At 47.7% G+C, this 15,912-nt stretch overlaps 1 protein-coding gene across 1 annotated transcript; it reads left to right on the top strand.

Annotated features, from left to right (window-relative positions):
- The first annotated feature begins 355 nt into the window (after window positions 1–355).
- tmem170a (transmembrane protein 170A) lies at window positions 356–3,974 on the top strand. The gene is made up of 3 exons (XM_084477941.1): window positions 356–596; window positions 1,305–1,475; window positions 1,798–3,974. Exons 1-3 carry the CDS (start codon window positions 482–484, stop codon window positions 1,926–1,928), a joined length of 417 nt encoding a protein of 138 aa, XP_084334067.1. The 5' UTR covers window positions 356–481; the 3' UTR covers window positions 1,929–3,974.
- The last annotated feature ends 11,938 nt before the right edge of the window (window positions 3,975–15,912 follow it).

The raw sequence follows: 15,912 nt of genomic DNA, 5'->3' as shown, positions 1-15,912 counted from the left end.
GCAGACTTCTGAACGTTAATGTTAATACGGAATTTTGGCCACTCATTTATATATTATTACCAAAACTATTTACAGGAGCAACTCATTTCGCAAAATTAACCACATAGATTTGTCTTCTTGACGAATATAGTTCACGGTAATATGTATTAATGACCCCGGAGAACTTGACTTCCCTTATCGATTATATTTTTTTATGACAACACTGTAAGTGTATTCTTAGTTTTTTCGCATCATAAAACATACAACAAGACCAAGCAAACCAAAAACTAAAATAAAAAATAAACCCCATCGCCGCACCTCCACCGCCCGGGTGATCCGTGACGCTCACCCAGGTTATGTTGACAGTCGGGCCGCGAAGCCACCTCGAGCGATCACCCCGCGACCAGCCTGCACCGTCTGAAGCATTTATCACCGCTACTCTCATGGTGTTACACGCCCTGAACCCTTTACCCTCATGTATCATCTGGAATAAGTGGAAGATATGCAGGACAGGTACAACAATATAGGGTTTGTCCAGCAGATACTAAGTTTAAACTTGGTGCCGAGGCAAAATGGCACCAATCGAGGCAACGACACATCTCTCAGTGAATTCTCAGGTAGGCTTGTGTTGGTGTTTCCCCCACCCTCCCATTGACCGTGTGTATCGTTCGCTAAAATGTGACCAAACATAAATTATTAATGATTTGGCAAGGCTTGACTTGTATGTGTGCTCTTATAGAACGGGTCGACACTAGCTTCATGCTAATTTGCGTTAGCATGGGTTTGTTTAGATCCCAGCCGCAGGGCTTCCTTGTGTTGTTGTTGAACTAACTTAGCCTGCTTCAGCAGCAGTATACTAATGTGTTCTGCTTATACATCCCTCGCTGCATGGGATTGTTCGCATTCTCTATGTATCTTTAAATTAATTTACGCAGGGGAATATTTCTAACATCCATAATAGAGTAGAAACACTAACGTTACACAACACAGTAAAAGTGAGAGCAAAGTTAATGTGCTAATCGCCTTAAAAGCGTTTTAGAGAAGCTATATGGTAGTCAACTGTTCCGCATAATCCACAGTATCGCGTGAGGCAGTAGCATTCATACACTAACTATGGGTATCGTTGATGTTGTTACGACTGAATTACCCTGTAGTTTCCATAATGTAATAGGCTGTGTCCGTAATAGCAGTCCTTGTGCTGGTAAGTTACAAAAGTAGGATATAATCAAAGCAGGATAATGAAAGGGTTTGTTACTACTACTGCACACTTCAATACAGAATAATACAGAACATCAATGCTTTAATGACGACCGCTTGCTTCCCAGAGATGTGGTATGGCGTGTTTCTGTGGGCAGCAGTGTCATCGCTGGTGTTCCATCTGCCGGCCGCCCTCCTGGCCCTCGCCACTCTACGGCAGCACAAGATCGCCCGCTTCATGCCCATCGCCATCCTCCTCATGGGCATCGTGGGGCCCATATGTGGAGGTGTCCTTACCAGTGAGTTTGTGTTGGTGTTACAATGTAGTACACAACTCTCTTGTATGAGCTATGACAAAGGCCTTGTTTAGACAAGCACTTTGAATTTCGCTATATTTTGTGAGATCGCAAGGCAGAAAAGGCCTGTTTCTCCGTATAAAAAGGCGGGAAGGAAGTGTTGTCAAGTCCACCTCTGGAATTGGTGTACATTAAATCCAGAGATAGGCTGTTGAAATTCTAAAACTTGGAGAATCTAGATATCAAGTGTCTGCAGCATGCATGTAATCTAGCCCAACATAATAAATCATGCTCAATAACGGGTTCATGTTTTCTGTGTGCACAGGTGCCGCCATCGCTGGTGTGTACAAGGCAGCGGGGAAGACCATGATGTCTCTGGAGGCGCTGGTGTTCGGCGTGGGCCAGTCCTTCTGTATCCTCTTCATCTCCTTCCTCAGGCTCCTGGCCACCCTCTAGCACCTCCACACAGCCTGCCTGGCTCTCCAAGCCCACCCTAGAGCTCCCCCGCTCTCTATCCCCCCAGATGGGGCACTCTCTCTCCCAGGCAAGAGGAACTGGGACTCTCTCCCAGGCAAGAGGAACTGGGAGAGGTATGGAGCTCTGCGACCAGGAAACTGGACCAGATGGCTTTGGTCTCTGGCCACTGACTGCAGTGGCAGTCCCAGCCCGTTCACTCGCTCTCTCTCTCTATTGTCAGGGGTCTGTCCCACTCTTATCATTCTCTGTCGTCTGTCTTTGCCCTGGACCTGGTGTGTCTGAAGCCAGACTTTATGGTCAGGATACTCCATGATGCAATGGATGAAGAGACGGACAGCCTGGCAGACAAGCCAGCACAAAGACCTGTCTCACGGTTAGCCATGATGGACAGAGGACCAAGATATGCAAGGCGGTGTCTGTTCTATAAGGGGCCTTACTCTCTGATCTAAACACAGAGGCTACACTCGTGTGGTCTATAATGTCTTCAGGGAAGGTTTTTCCTTTTTATTGTTCCTTTCTTCCCCATGTTCATTTCTTCCTTCTTTTAACTTCCTCCGTTCTTTCTCTAAGTGTATCTTGAAAAAGCCTTTTCCCTCTTGTTCTAAGACAATTCTATAGAGATATAGAATTCCCAATGCACAATGATCTATATGTTAAGTTCACACTTAAGCTTTAGGCCCCAAGTTTTAGGACTTTAGGACACATTTTAGGACTGCAATTAGTTGTCGATGTTGAATGCAGTCTAACTGGTTCTGTTGATATTTGTAATAATTGAGTGTGTATTGAGGTGTAAAACCAAGCAATGAATGATTCCTGGAAAGCATTTGTTAATCAAATCCCATTCCAATCTTAAACTCAGCACGAGCATTCAAAGCTTATTTTGTTAAAGCTACACGAATGTTAAATCATTGTCTTTGTGGTGGTCAGAAAATGATATATTTTAGCAGAGTTGTATATTTTTGGGAATCTATGATATTTTAATTTATTGGGTGAGAACGCATCATTTACGCTGTGTGAAATGATTAAGCTAATCTTATGTTAGCATCCCTCTACAGATCTCCACATGACCAAATCTGTATATTTGTGCACAGGGTGACTACTTCTAAGGTGATTTTGTTTGCCTGTGTTTACTTTTGTCATGGCATTGTATCGTGTATATAGAGAGGTAATTATCACTGGATCGTGTGTGTGTGTGTGTGTGTGTGTGTGTGTGTGTGTGTGTGTGTGTGTGTGTGTGTGTGTGTGTGTGTGTGTGTGTGTGTGTGTGTGTGTGTGTGTGTGTGTGTGTGTGTGTGCGCGCAAAATTAGCCTTTTGAGGAATTTTGAATTTACTGTAACATTTGATTGCTTCAAATGAGCCATTTCTGAATTTGTTGCTTTGAGCGACTTGTTAAAAGGCTGAAACATTTTGGAGATTTATTTTCTACAGGTTGTAATTCCCTGATACGAATTGATTTTTGTATTGTAATTTTGTCAATTAATACTAAGTTCTTTACAAGACCGAGACTGGAAGTTTAGAGGATAACTATTTTTAAGTGACATCACATTTTTCATTCTTTGATTCATTAAACAATATTTTATATTATCCTGACATTGATATTGATGACAAGGCAATAAAGAAAAAGTGTGTGCATAGAGTAGGAAGCGATAGTTGTGAACCACGTTTTACTGATCCCCTTCAAGACGATTTGTTTTCTCTCCATGCTGAAAACCAAAGAGAGCTGATGCATCTGTGTCTGGCCCCTTCAGGCCCAGCATAACTGTCTAAAAATGTTTCATCACTGAATGCCCAAACAGTTCCTACTGGTTTGTGACTAGAATGCACTGGCATCATTTGTAATGTCATTTAAAGCTAATCAGATTGTGAGTTGTTGTTGCAGGAGCCATAGATTAAGATTTTTATTTTTACCAGTGTCAAGTACAACAGGTTTTCACTTAAGTTGCAGCCAGAGTGGTTCTAAGAATGTTCTTATCCTGTAAAAATGCAGGTTGCCTTGTAAAAACGATTAAATATTTTGATCTTTAGTGTGTTGAGAGCTCCTTTTTACAACAGTTTTTTTTCTGCATTGTTGTGATGTAGACTACACCATTTTATGTTTGAAATGTTAAGACACTTTCTGCCCACATACTTTTAAGTCTTAAACACGTCTTTTCATTTATCTTTTTATTTATTTTATTGTTACACAATGCCTGTGTGGGTGTGCATAGTGATCCTACCAAGAATGTTATAGATCAAACTTAAGTACTCTTGCTAGCCAATCGTTAAAGATCAATACATGTCCCAGCCAAGAGCTATTTGATCCAGCTTTTGGTTCCACCCTGTGTGTTTAATTCCATCCTAACAGCTTAACTTTGATGGAATGTATCACTTAAACGGAATGTCACGGGTCTGAGACCAGACTGACGTATGGGAGCAATGGATTTAAAAGCATTTGGCAAATTAATGAATGGTTCCCCACACAATTTGACCCTGTGTGTATATCTTCCAGCCACTGGACACTTTTAAAATGATGCCCCACCACGGAAGAAATGTGGTACTGTGGTTTAATGGGGATTCAGGGTAAACTTAATTTTTTTGATTAAAATCTGATCCATGAAATCCATTTTGTTCATTAGTTAAACTATTGGGATGAAATTCAGATGGTTAGCAAAATATCCTGGGGGAGCATTTATACCTTATGCCATCCAGTTACAAAATTGTTAGAACAATCTTCATTAAGGTCTCCTTGAATGGGCAAGGATACATAATGGTTCCCTCCATGTTGTAAAACCCTTGTAAATGGTTTGGAAAGGTGGAACAAAATGAAATCTCCTATTTAAGCCAATATTAAATTATTTAATTTATAATATGAAATGTCTGCAATGAAACACTGCCTATAAGAATATGAGCTCAGGAAGTGTGTGTGCATGTGAATTGCTCCTTTAACAGTCTTGCCACAAACCAATTAGGACACGAATAAATCAACTTTTTAATAATTCTTAAACAAGTATAGTTATGGATTTACACTTTCTCTTTTTAAAACATTTTCTTCGTAATTTCCAGTGGTTTTGTACTTTCCCCCTCCCCATACCCTCTATATGTTTTGTACATATTTCAGCTGACGTGCAGGCAAAGATATACGTGACAGTAAAAAATAAATTCTCCCTGGAGAAGTGGAGGCAGAGGAGAAGGGTGGTCGGCGTCGCAGGCTGGGGCGGGTGAGTCAGAGACACAAGCAGAGGAGCCAAGGCTCAGGTCGGTTCATATCAAAAAAAAAGAGAAAATTGCTGACACGTCAATAGACGGTTGACGTGTCAGCTGGACATGTGTCACATGGTCAAGTGGAAGTGCCCAACGCAAAGATCCTTACTCTTAATGACTCAATTGCAATTCTTAATGCATGGCGGAACATTGTAATGTGCAAAGGGATTGCGCTGGCAAACACACACATTCAACGGCATTCGATTGTGACTGGACTGATACAACAAAAAAAAAAAAAACATACCAACGCAAGAAAAATCACCAACCAAGCCAACCTCTGGTTTCTGGTGTCAGTGATGCTGCCTCCCCAACCCCCCCCACGTCCCCTCACTGCTCCAACCCTCCTTCGCAGAGACCTTTAAAGAGCAACCAAACACTAAAATCAAACCGTCACAACACCGCCCCCCCCCCCCCGGCCCCCAGTGTGGTGAGCACACACATGACACATTCGGATACAAAGCTTCCGATTGGCTACGCCAGCTTGCCTAGGGGGACGTCGGTCGCCACGACAGCAAACCGCGGCATCGGTGACACCGCCAGCGCGCGCAGCCAATCAGAAACCTCCGCGGTGGTCCCACGCCTGGTCTATCTTCTCTTCGGTGTTTGGTTTCACTCTTCGGCCCCGGGGACGGCAGCGTCAGTCCTCAGCCCGGGCGAGGGGGCTTTCCCCGTGTGCTGGGGCAACGCCTGCTCCTTCCCACGCGCCTCCTTCTCCTTCTCCTGTGTTGTGCTGCTCCCGAGGGCGGTGGCGGTGGTGGCGGCGGCGGCGGCGGCGGCCGGGGTCACTGCTGTGCTGGGGGGTCCCGCGGCCCCGGGCGGAGGGGGGTACCGGTGACCTCGCCTTGGTTTGGGGGCCCGCCACCTGGGCTGTGCTCGGGGAGGGGGATTTGGCGGGCGGCTGGTTCTCCGGTGCGGCTGCTGTGACGGACAAGGGGAGGGGCTTGGGTTCTTTGTGACCCGGCGTGGCAGCGGGCGGGGCTTTTTTGTCGGCGAAAGGCACCGTCGTCGTTTTGTCCCCGGGGGGTGGCGCCGCGCCGGACGGCGTCTCCGCGTCGTCTCCCGTCCGCCCGCCGCCCTCCGCTGCTCTCGGCCGGCTCCTCCCCCCCGCCGCCTCCCCAGCCCGGGACCCTCCTGGAGCCCGCCTCACCGGCTAGGCCATCAGACGGGGGACACAACAATGGAGGCAGACAGGTTGAGCTTGAGGTCAGTTTGAGGCTGACGTTGAAATGACACACAACCAATGTTTTCAACTGCAAACAAAGTACATTTTTAAATGATTAATTAGGAAATCCAAAAGATATCATCATCATCATCATCATCATCATCATCATCTGATGATGACAAAGATCACATCATCACCACCGACGTGTTCATCATCATCATCATCATCATCTGATGATGACAAATCATCACCACCGACGTGTTCATCATCATCATCATCCCCGTCCTCCTCCTCACCTCTCCCTCCCCCCCTCGCAGCCGTCTGCCCCACTGCCTGGGCGTGTTCAGTGCACGTGGCGAGCATGCCCCGGTGGCCGCCATGGCGATTGGGCGACCGCTGCAGCACCGCCTTCAGCTCTGAGAGAGAGAGAGAGAGAGAGAGAGAGAGAGAGAGAGAGAGAGAGAGAGAGAGAGAGAGAATGTCATGCCAATATACAGTATATTCAGTATTCAGTATATACAGTTCTAATTTTAAGAAAGAAATTGGGTCCTTTAATTTGGTCTTATTACTGCACAATCACACTAATAATGACTAATGACTAATAATGATCTAAAAATTATAAAAAAAAGAATGTCAAACCCACTGTTAGTTACACACACCAACACACACAAACATACAGACGCACGCCTGCACACGCAAACATGCACACACACACACACACACACACACGAACACACGCAGGCACACACACACAGACACAAACATCCTCACACACACAAACACACACACACACACACACACACACATAAGCAGGCACGCATTCACACAAACACACTAAAGCTAGAAATAGTGCACCAAGTGTGTTTGCTGAACTCGTCAGAGCTGACAGAGCTGTTGCCTAGACAACCGACGACTGTGCTCACCTTGGGTCATGGCGAGTGTGTCCTCGTGCACGGACACGGCACGCCTTTGTGGGAGGGGCTTCATGCGCTGCCGAGGTTTGGGAAGACTTTCTGGAAGGACACACACACACACACACATACACAATATTAAGACAGATCATACAACACACATACACACTGTGGCAACCCGCTCCCCACCGGGGGGAACCGTGGGCTAGTGGTGGACGGTGTGTACCACCGCCATCCACTAGCCGGCGGCAGTGAGCACATCTTCACTCAACGCAATCAGCCCGATGGGGAACACCTGGCCGGAGGGTGGAAAAGACCGGGCGGACATCTTAAAAGGAGACCAGGAACTCAACCCGGGGAGGAGCAGGCATGACGACCCAGCAGAAGGCCGTCGATACATCCTACCACTCGAGTCTCTCGGAGGCCATAGTATAGTTGATGTTTTACCTGTTATCTACCATACCTGTGAATAAACGCAGACTACGGCTTTATTTGAAACCTCTGCGTGGTACTTGCCGTGAGACCTTTTGACTCTTGTGGACCGGGTTACCACAACACACACACACACACACACACACACACACACACACACACACACACACACACACACACATCGGACCCACCGTCTGTGGCTGATTGTGCTTTCTCTGAGCGGTCGTGTACAGGAGGGGCCCTGCGCGGGGACACACTGGGAGCCAGCCTGGGCCCCGGGGCCGGAGCCGCCCGGCACTCAGCCTCCTGGATCTACATGTTGGGGGAGGAAAGATCAGCGCTAGGCATGCCTGATATATTTGATATAATATCAAAAATATGCCCAATAGTCGGAGGCACACCAATGTCACACCAGTCAATGTTTGGCCTCTAAAAGGGCTTGTATTTGTGACCGACAGGCTCAGATTATATTCTAACATTATGGAAAGTATTTTGAGAGGACACACATTGACCGGGCACTATTGCCCCAAAGGATCATATTGCAGTGTTGGCGATCAATACTGGATCAAATTTCAAACATTGTAGTCCGCAATAGTCCTTTAGATCCAAAATGATCGGAAATAGGGTCTGGGATTTGAACCTGAGGTTCTCCTTAAAGATAAGACACGATAAGATAAGATATCTCTATATCAATTCCAGACCTTTTGTCCTCTAAAAGGCACATATTATTTGCTCCTATATTGGCAGGGGACATTTGACCCTTCCAGCATAACCAGGAGAGACCGAGAGAAGGAGATGGTAGATCTCCCCAGCATCTTGATGTCATCATGATGTCATCTGATAGTTTCCAGTATGGAGTAAAAGGGGAACAGTCAGACTCAGCTATTTTCTAATCTAAAGAGGCTGCGTCATACAGTCCTGCGTGCGCAGTTCTGCAAAGCATGCGTATGAAGCAGTACTCTCTATAAATTTAGAAAACAGCCAATTTCGACGCTCCCTCTGGAGTCATCTCCAGAGATTCACCTGGCTGGGGGGGGTCCGGGCGGTCTGGCCCTCCGCCTGGGCAGCACCACGTGGGGTAGGGGGTGCAGAGTGGCCCTGGGGAGGGCCCGAGGGTCCCAGGGGGGTCCCGGGGGCCGTGGCCCTCAGACCGGACTGGGCCGGAGGGAGAGGGGGCTTGGCAGCGATGGTGGGTTTGGGGGGCAGCGGGCCGACGGGTCTCTCTGCCGCGGGGGGTTTGGGGGGGACCAGGGGTTCGAAGCGCAGCCGGTCGGTGGTCCACACGGGGTGTCTGGTGTCTGGGAGGGTGGGGGGGGGGGGGGGGGGGGGGGGGTGTGATGGAGGGAGGAGAGAGGATGTTAGAGGTGAGGAGGTAAAGAGAGGAGAGAGGATAGAAAGAGAGGAGAGAGTATGTAAAGGGTGAGGAGAGAGGAGGGAAAGAGAATGGAGAGAGTATGTAAAGAGAGAGAGAGAGGAGGTATAGAAAGGAGCAAGGAGGTAAGGGGAAAGAGGAGGGATGAAGAGAGGAGGTAGAGAGAGAGCAGCAGTGAGGAGAGAGAGAGAGAGAGGGATATGATGTAGGGTGGAAGAAGCAAGGTGAATTGCATTTATTTTCTCTGCCATCTTAAGATGAAATAAAGTTCATCTAATAAGACAGAAGAATTATAGAAGAATTGGTGCAGGCTGATCTTATTGTGCAGCACAAGGAATACTTTTTATAGCAAAATAAATCTTGTTTTATCAAAGATGTATTTTGATGGAACGGAATCTCTTCACATAATTCATTCAAAGAGATTTGCAAGCGATTTGCAACACGCGCACATGCACACACACACACACACACACTCACACACCTGAAGATGTTGACATGGTCCTGGGCTTGGAGAAGACAGGGGGCCCCTGGGGTTTGTCCAGGATAGCACCTTAACAACAGGGTCAGGAGCGGGCGGGGTGGAAAAACACAAACGTCTTTCCAAAGGTGACAGGAGTTTTCCATACATGTTCCCGCCAAGCCTCCCAACAATATTAATCCTCTACATAGAAATCCCCGCCTGTTTGTTTACCCTTGGTTGTCATGCTGACGGCTAGCCACAACACTGACGATTTATGTGTTGAGAAGAAAAAAACACACCGAGAGGTAAAATTAGGAATGGCTCGAGGGGCACTGTTGAGAGTTTCAGAGTTTGATTAAGCTGAAGCACAGTGATTACACTCACGGTGTAATCACACTGGCAGTGATGAAGCGGTGGTTGAAGACACAATTCACCTCTATTCCACCTACCCGTTAGCATTAGCATTAGGCAAAGGAGCAGGGCAGGCTTGTAGTTTCAGGGTGCATGAACCCAAACTGAAAATGTCTTGGTTGAGACCCCACAATATCCTTAGTCTACAGCGTCCTAGAGCAAAGACGGATGATACTCCTGCTCTTCGTGTATGACGTGCGTCTAAAAAAAGCTGCTTCGGATAGCAGGACTAAATAAATAAACCACTTTAGGACTTACACTTCAAATAATAAGATGCGTGTGAGAAAGAAGTTAAATATGTGCCTGGCACTCTATGTATGTACGTGCAGGTGCAGTACACCAAATACAATCCGGTTTGACATCACTCCAAAGCCCCAGGGCACATCATTAGCTCCTGGTGGGGTAAAAGAGCGACAGAGTAAAAGCCCCTCATTCCTGGGTCAGTGCCGGGGGCAAAGCGTGCGTGCAGCTTTTCAGGGTGCGATCCATTCTGTATCGATAAAGTAGGTCAACGTCGGGCACAGAGTCAGACCGTCTCCCTGGAGGCCTCACACCCAGAAGTACTCTGTTAATGTTTTATATACGTCACTGCTTCTCTTAACACAGAATATATACTGTATACTTCTCCTCCTCCTCTTCCTTACCCTGCAACGTCCCCACACCCACCTCCATCCCACCTTCGTGGCAATATTACGTACATAGATACGGGGCCTTTGTCTGCAGAAGAAGCCTAGTGTTTGCTAGCCTAGTCCTAACTAGACCGTCGTACTCATTTCATTCATACCGTGAAATGAAAATTGAGCGGAAGTACGGAGGCGGGAGGAACCAGGCTAAGTGTTTGCTTGCTTATTTAAAGGAATTTGGTTCACGTTTTTTGGCAATACATACATACATAGATATATACAAATATATATGCAAACACATACACACGCACAAACACACACACACACACACACACACACACACACACACATAAACAAACACCTCATACCTTCAGAGTTGGCCTTTCTCAGCTCATCTTCTTTGTTCTGCAAGGTCACACACACACACACACACACACACACACACACACACACACACACACACACAGACACAGCACACACACACACACACAATAATATTCGGTTCAATGCAAATCGTCAACCATTATTGTGAAACAATATTTATATATGCAAATCTGTACTTACGATGGGGCTTTTTTACGATGACTTATTTGTCATTTCCTTTTTCGACCGCATGTTGTGTTTGTTCATTGAAATTCATTGTCATTTTCAAGTATTTTGAATTTGATTTGAGAGGGTAAACCTGCCAACACATTTGGCCAAGGACACATCATTTCACAGAGAGAATGGTTGAGTGAGGATGGGCTGGGATGGTTGCAGAGTCCTGCATTCCCATCTCAGTGCTGCAAAAATAATGTGATCTGAGCCTATTCAAGTTCCCCTGTCTCCCTCTCCGTCTCTCACCCTATGTCTCTCACCATCTCTCTGTACCTCTGTGCCTTCCTCCCCCGCTCGCTTTCTTGCTCTCCCCCTGTGGCTCTCTCGGTCTGTCTCTCACTCTTTATCCGTCTCCCTCTCTCTTCCTCCCTCTGCCCCTCTCTCCCTCACTCTGTCTCACTCTCTCTCTTTCTCTCTTGTGAACCAAAAGCTTCATGACATTTTCTTCTGCGATATCGGTTCAAAGCAATGGCAATGATTTAAAACAAACCCGATAAATTCTGCCAGACAATCAGGTACAAAGTACGCTCGATGTTGAATTTATTCGGCAGAGGCGAGTCCACCACTAGAACACAGTGATAGCTCGTCTTCTAAAGAAAGATGTGCTGTATGTCCCAGCGCTGTAGTAATTATTAATATGAATGATAAGGAACACTAGTCTCCTAGCCCCCACACCAGCACACGAGAGCACGTTGGCGTAGAAAACCAGAATGTCGATAAGAAAGAGACTAATCTACACTCTATTAATCCTCCCTTAAATACGTACACGAGTGCTAATGCCTTAATACACACAGGTCATTAATTGAATCAGACCCTATAAGAATATCCTTGTAAAGTCTCCATTTTAGCAAGGTCATCATTAACGGCCGGATTCACTCGCGATTCTGTCCAGGTGAGGGATTAATTCGACCTCAACTGCGAACGCTGTGTAAGTTGTAAATTCTCAGGCTGTGGGCAGTAATCCCTTCCAGGCGTTTTAGTGTAAGGCTGTGGCCTTGCGTCCACACAGGCCTGTGTTTTCCACCACTTATTTTGAAGTATTGATCCCTGCGATGTTAGGCGTTCTTGGGTGTCCTGAAGGGCGCCAAACGAATACAATATTGGTATTACACTTGTCAGCGCGTTGCTTGCGTTGCTATAGCATACGGTCGATAACGTTTGTGAAACTGACGGCGTATATTTGTGTCTGACAATGGGTGGCTATATGGCTCCTAAGCATGAGGGAAGGCATGCATCGCCAGTCTAGCTAGTTTAGAAAACAGGTTGACAGAAAGTGTAAGGGCTGTCTTGGTCTTCTATCTGGTTATCTACACCGTTGACGTGCTGCGACCCTCATCTCACACCCCATCTGAGGGAGAAAAAAAGACCTTGCCGGTAAGACCTTGCCTGTGGATAATGACAGCAGTCACCGACTGTGAAGTCCCTCCAGACCCCCCACGCCCGCGCCTGTCCTACCTGACTGGTCTTGGTGCTAGCAGGAGGGGTCTTCGACACACCGATCCGGTGGAGCATCAGCTGAAGCCTCTGCTCAAAACTATATGTGCTTTCTGACGAATGCTTCTGGAAAAACATAACACACACACACACACACACACACACACACACGTTACGTTTAAATGGTACGGTTAACAGGTTAACATCAGCCTGTTTGTGACAGTCTTCGTCTTTCCACGCTTGTGATTTATTGATTTACTTTACAGCTGATAACTATAGAAGATAGCGATAGAAGCTTTCACTGATAGTTATAGAAGATAGTGACAGACGCTACAAATGACAGCTATAGGAGCTGTAGATGATGGCTATAGAATATAGCTATAGAAGCTATAGCTGATAGCTACAGTCGATAGCTATAGAGGCTATAGACGACGATCTATACGCGGCTGGCTCTAACCTTGCTGTTTGTGCTTTCCTTGTCCTCCGCCTCCAGACCCGTGAGCAGGATGAGGCTCTGACTCTTCCCCTCCCTCAGCGACCTCCGAGTGACCTTTAACCTCCTCTCCCCGTCCGGCGCCACACCTCCCTCGGCCTTCTGCGGGCCAGCCCCCCCGCCGGCCCCCCGCTCAGTCGCCACGGGCGACGTCACCGCGGGGGGCGAGACGGGCCCCGCCTCCCCTCCCGGGCCCCCCGCCGCCGGCCGCTGCTCCGAGGGGGTTTTAGCGGCGGCGGCGGCGGCGCTAGTGGTGGCGGGGGGCGCGGGGGGAGGGCCGTCGCCGCCGCCGCCGCCGCCGTCCCCGCTACTGCGGGGAGGCGGGGGCGTTGGCGTGGCGACGCTCGCCGTCCGCTCCTTCCGGTCGCCGGCGTCCGGGGGATGCGCGGCGCTGGCGGCCGCCGGGGCTCCTTCTGTGACGGCGGCACCGTTAGAAACGTTAGCATCCTCCACTGACCTGGCCCCCCTCTCCCTCTCCCTCTCCTTCTCCCTCTCCTTCGCCTCTCGGAGGGGGCGGATCAGGTCGGCGATCGAGGTCCTTTTAACCTTTGTGCCCTCTCCTCCACCTCCTCCTCCTCCTCCTCCACCTCCTCCTCCTCCTCCTCCACCCTCTCCCCCTCCAGCCTTGGCGGCCCGGCCGGCCCGAGCCCTCTTGAAGGCGAAGAAGTCGCCAAACTTCTTCTTAATGTTTTTGGCGGGAGGCGGCGCGGTGGCGGTGGTGGAGGAGGGTGAGGGGGTGGAGGCGGGCGGGGTGACGGCCGCGGGGAAGGGTGGGGTGGCGTTAGGGGATGTGACGTTGGTATGGGGGAGGGGGGGAGAGTCACTCGTGGGCACAGAGGGGGAGGTGACGGTGGAGGCGGGGGTGGTGGTGGAGGTGGATGCGTTGATGTTGCAGGGAAAGAAGGAGGAGGAGGAGGAGGAGGGAGGGAGGGGGGTGGTGGGGGCTGTAGGGGTGGAGCCTGACTCTGGGGGAGTGGCTCGGGCAGGGTTTGACTCCTCCCACCGGCCTTTTCTGCAGCAAAGAGACGGCAGAAAGAGCAACAGACAAGAAGAGACACTCAGTACTAAGACTACGACTACAGGGTAAGAGGTAGACAGGCGAGGAGCTACACACGGTCTAGACATGCAGCACGTCACAACACAGCACGACACAAACCCACTGCGACGGGCCTTTAGTGGCCGTCTTGGTTCTAAACACTAGTTCGAAGGGGGAACTGAATGCAGAAATCCGCATCCAGTTTCCCCTCCCGTAATTCAGCCAGCTACACCTGCACACCAGGTTCACAAAGTCACAAGGTTTCAAGGAGCCTAAATCTGCCACGTCCAAGCTTCACCCTGTAAGCCAGGTGTTACCAGCCGATTGCCTGTCGATTGCCCGCTGTACCGGGTTGTTACGTAGTTCATATTTGACTTCATATTCTGGGGAGCATGTGACATTGGTTCTCTGTACCTTGAGTGCAGAGTGTTGCTAGCTCAGATGAAGACATTCATGGTTTTCTGACATTGTCAGAAAATCAAGTAGATCCCATTGAAGTATGTTATTCTGTTATTTGATTATCATCTTCCAGTTTTGATTTTATTCTTCAGAGGCTGGTTTTTGCTGTGTCTTTCACATTTCAATTGACGACAGATGTCCTCAGTCAAATTCCTTCAGAGATCTCTCATACAAACGCCTTTGGTTTGTCGTATACAAGAGTAATCGGACCCATAGACCCTCCTTTGAACCGATATCCCCAGTAAGATGTTAAATCAGTCCCATATACTTCCCTTAGAACCAGCATCCCCAGTATGATGTTAAATCAGACCCATAGCCTCATTTTGGAACCAACCAGTGTGATGACGTGATTCATACTGGTGTGGAAACATTTGGCCAATCAAGGTGCTTGTTAATGTTGAGCACTGCCCTGTGATGCTACACTATACTGGTTAAAAGCTCACAACAAACTGAATTCAGCAAGGGAATGTGTGCTTTGGTGAAATAGAAGAAGTGAGGAAGGTTATTTACATACAGTTCACATGCAGTTAAAACATAAACCACCTACCAGGTACACACAAGGCATCATTCACAAGTATCTTAAATAGGTTGACATAGATTACTTATTGTGAGTTATTATCTAACTGTTGGCTTGTGAAGGTCCATTGTTAAAGGTAAATGTAGGGGCGGGGGGGCCATTAAGGTATTCTTAGTTCAGTAAGACTTTGAGTAATGCTTAAGCATGTGTGTGTGTGTGTGTGTGTGTGTGTGTGTGTGTGTGTGTGTGTGTGTGTGTGTGTGTGAGTGCATGCTTGTGTGCTTGGTAAAGTGGAACAGAGAAAGAGGTAATGCCAATCTCCCATTGGCATTATAAAGAGGCATGTTGAGGCTTTTGTATGTGAGTATGTGTAACATTAAATACTGCATAAATACCTAACACATGCTCCCACATATGTGTAAATACCATATACTGTATCATAGAAAGAAAGAAAGAAAGAAAGTAAACTTGTCTGTGTGTGTGCGTGCGTGTGTGAGTGTGTGCGTGTGCGTGTGGGTGTGTGCGTGCTTGCATTGGTTCACTCACAGCCCAGAATCAGGAAGAATTCTCTTGGTAAAAAACTCTTCTACTCCTTCGTCCACTCTACCCATCCCCGAGTTTGACTCAATCTCTGTCTCCGACACGGGCTCCTGCAACATCACATCACATACTGTTACATGACATCACATAACATGACATGACATACATTAAATAAGCTTACATAATATAATAACATGACATGACATAACATGACATGACAGCATGTTACATTATGTGATGTAACATAATATAATAACATGAAATCACATAATGCA

This window comes from Micromesistius poutassou (assembly GCF_964030765.1).
Source record: "Micromesistius poutassou genome assembly, chromosome: 13".
In the NCBI taxonomy this organism is placed as follows: domain Eukaryota; kingdom Metazoa; phylum Chordata; class Actinopteri; order Gadiformes; family Gadidae; genus Micromesistius; species Micromesistius poutassou.
The sequence above is the reverse complement of the archived record's forward strand: the minus strand, read 5'-3'. Positions and strand labels throughout refer to the sequence as shown.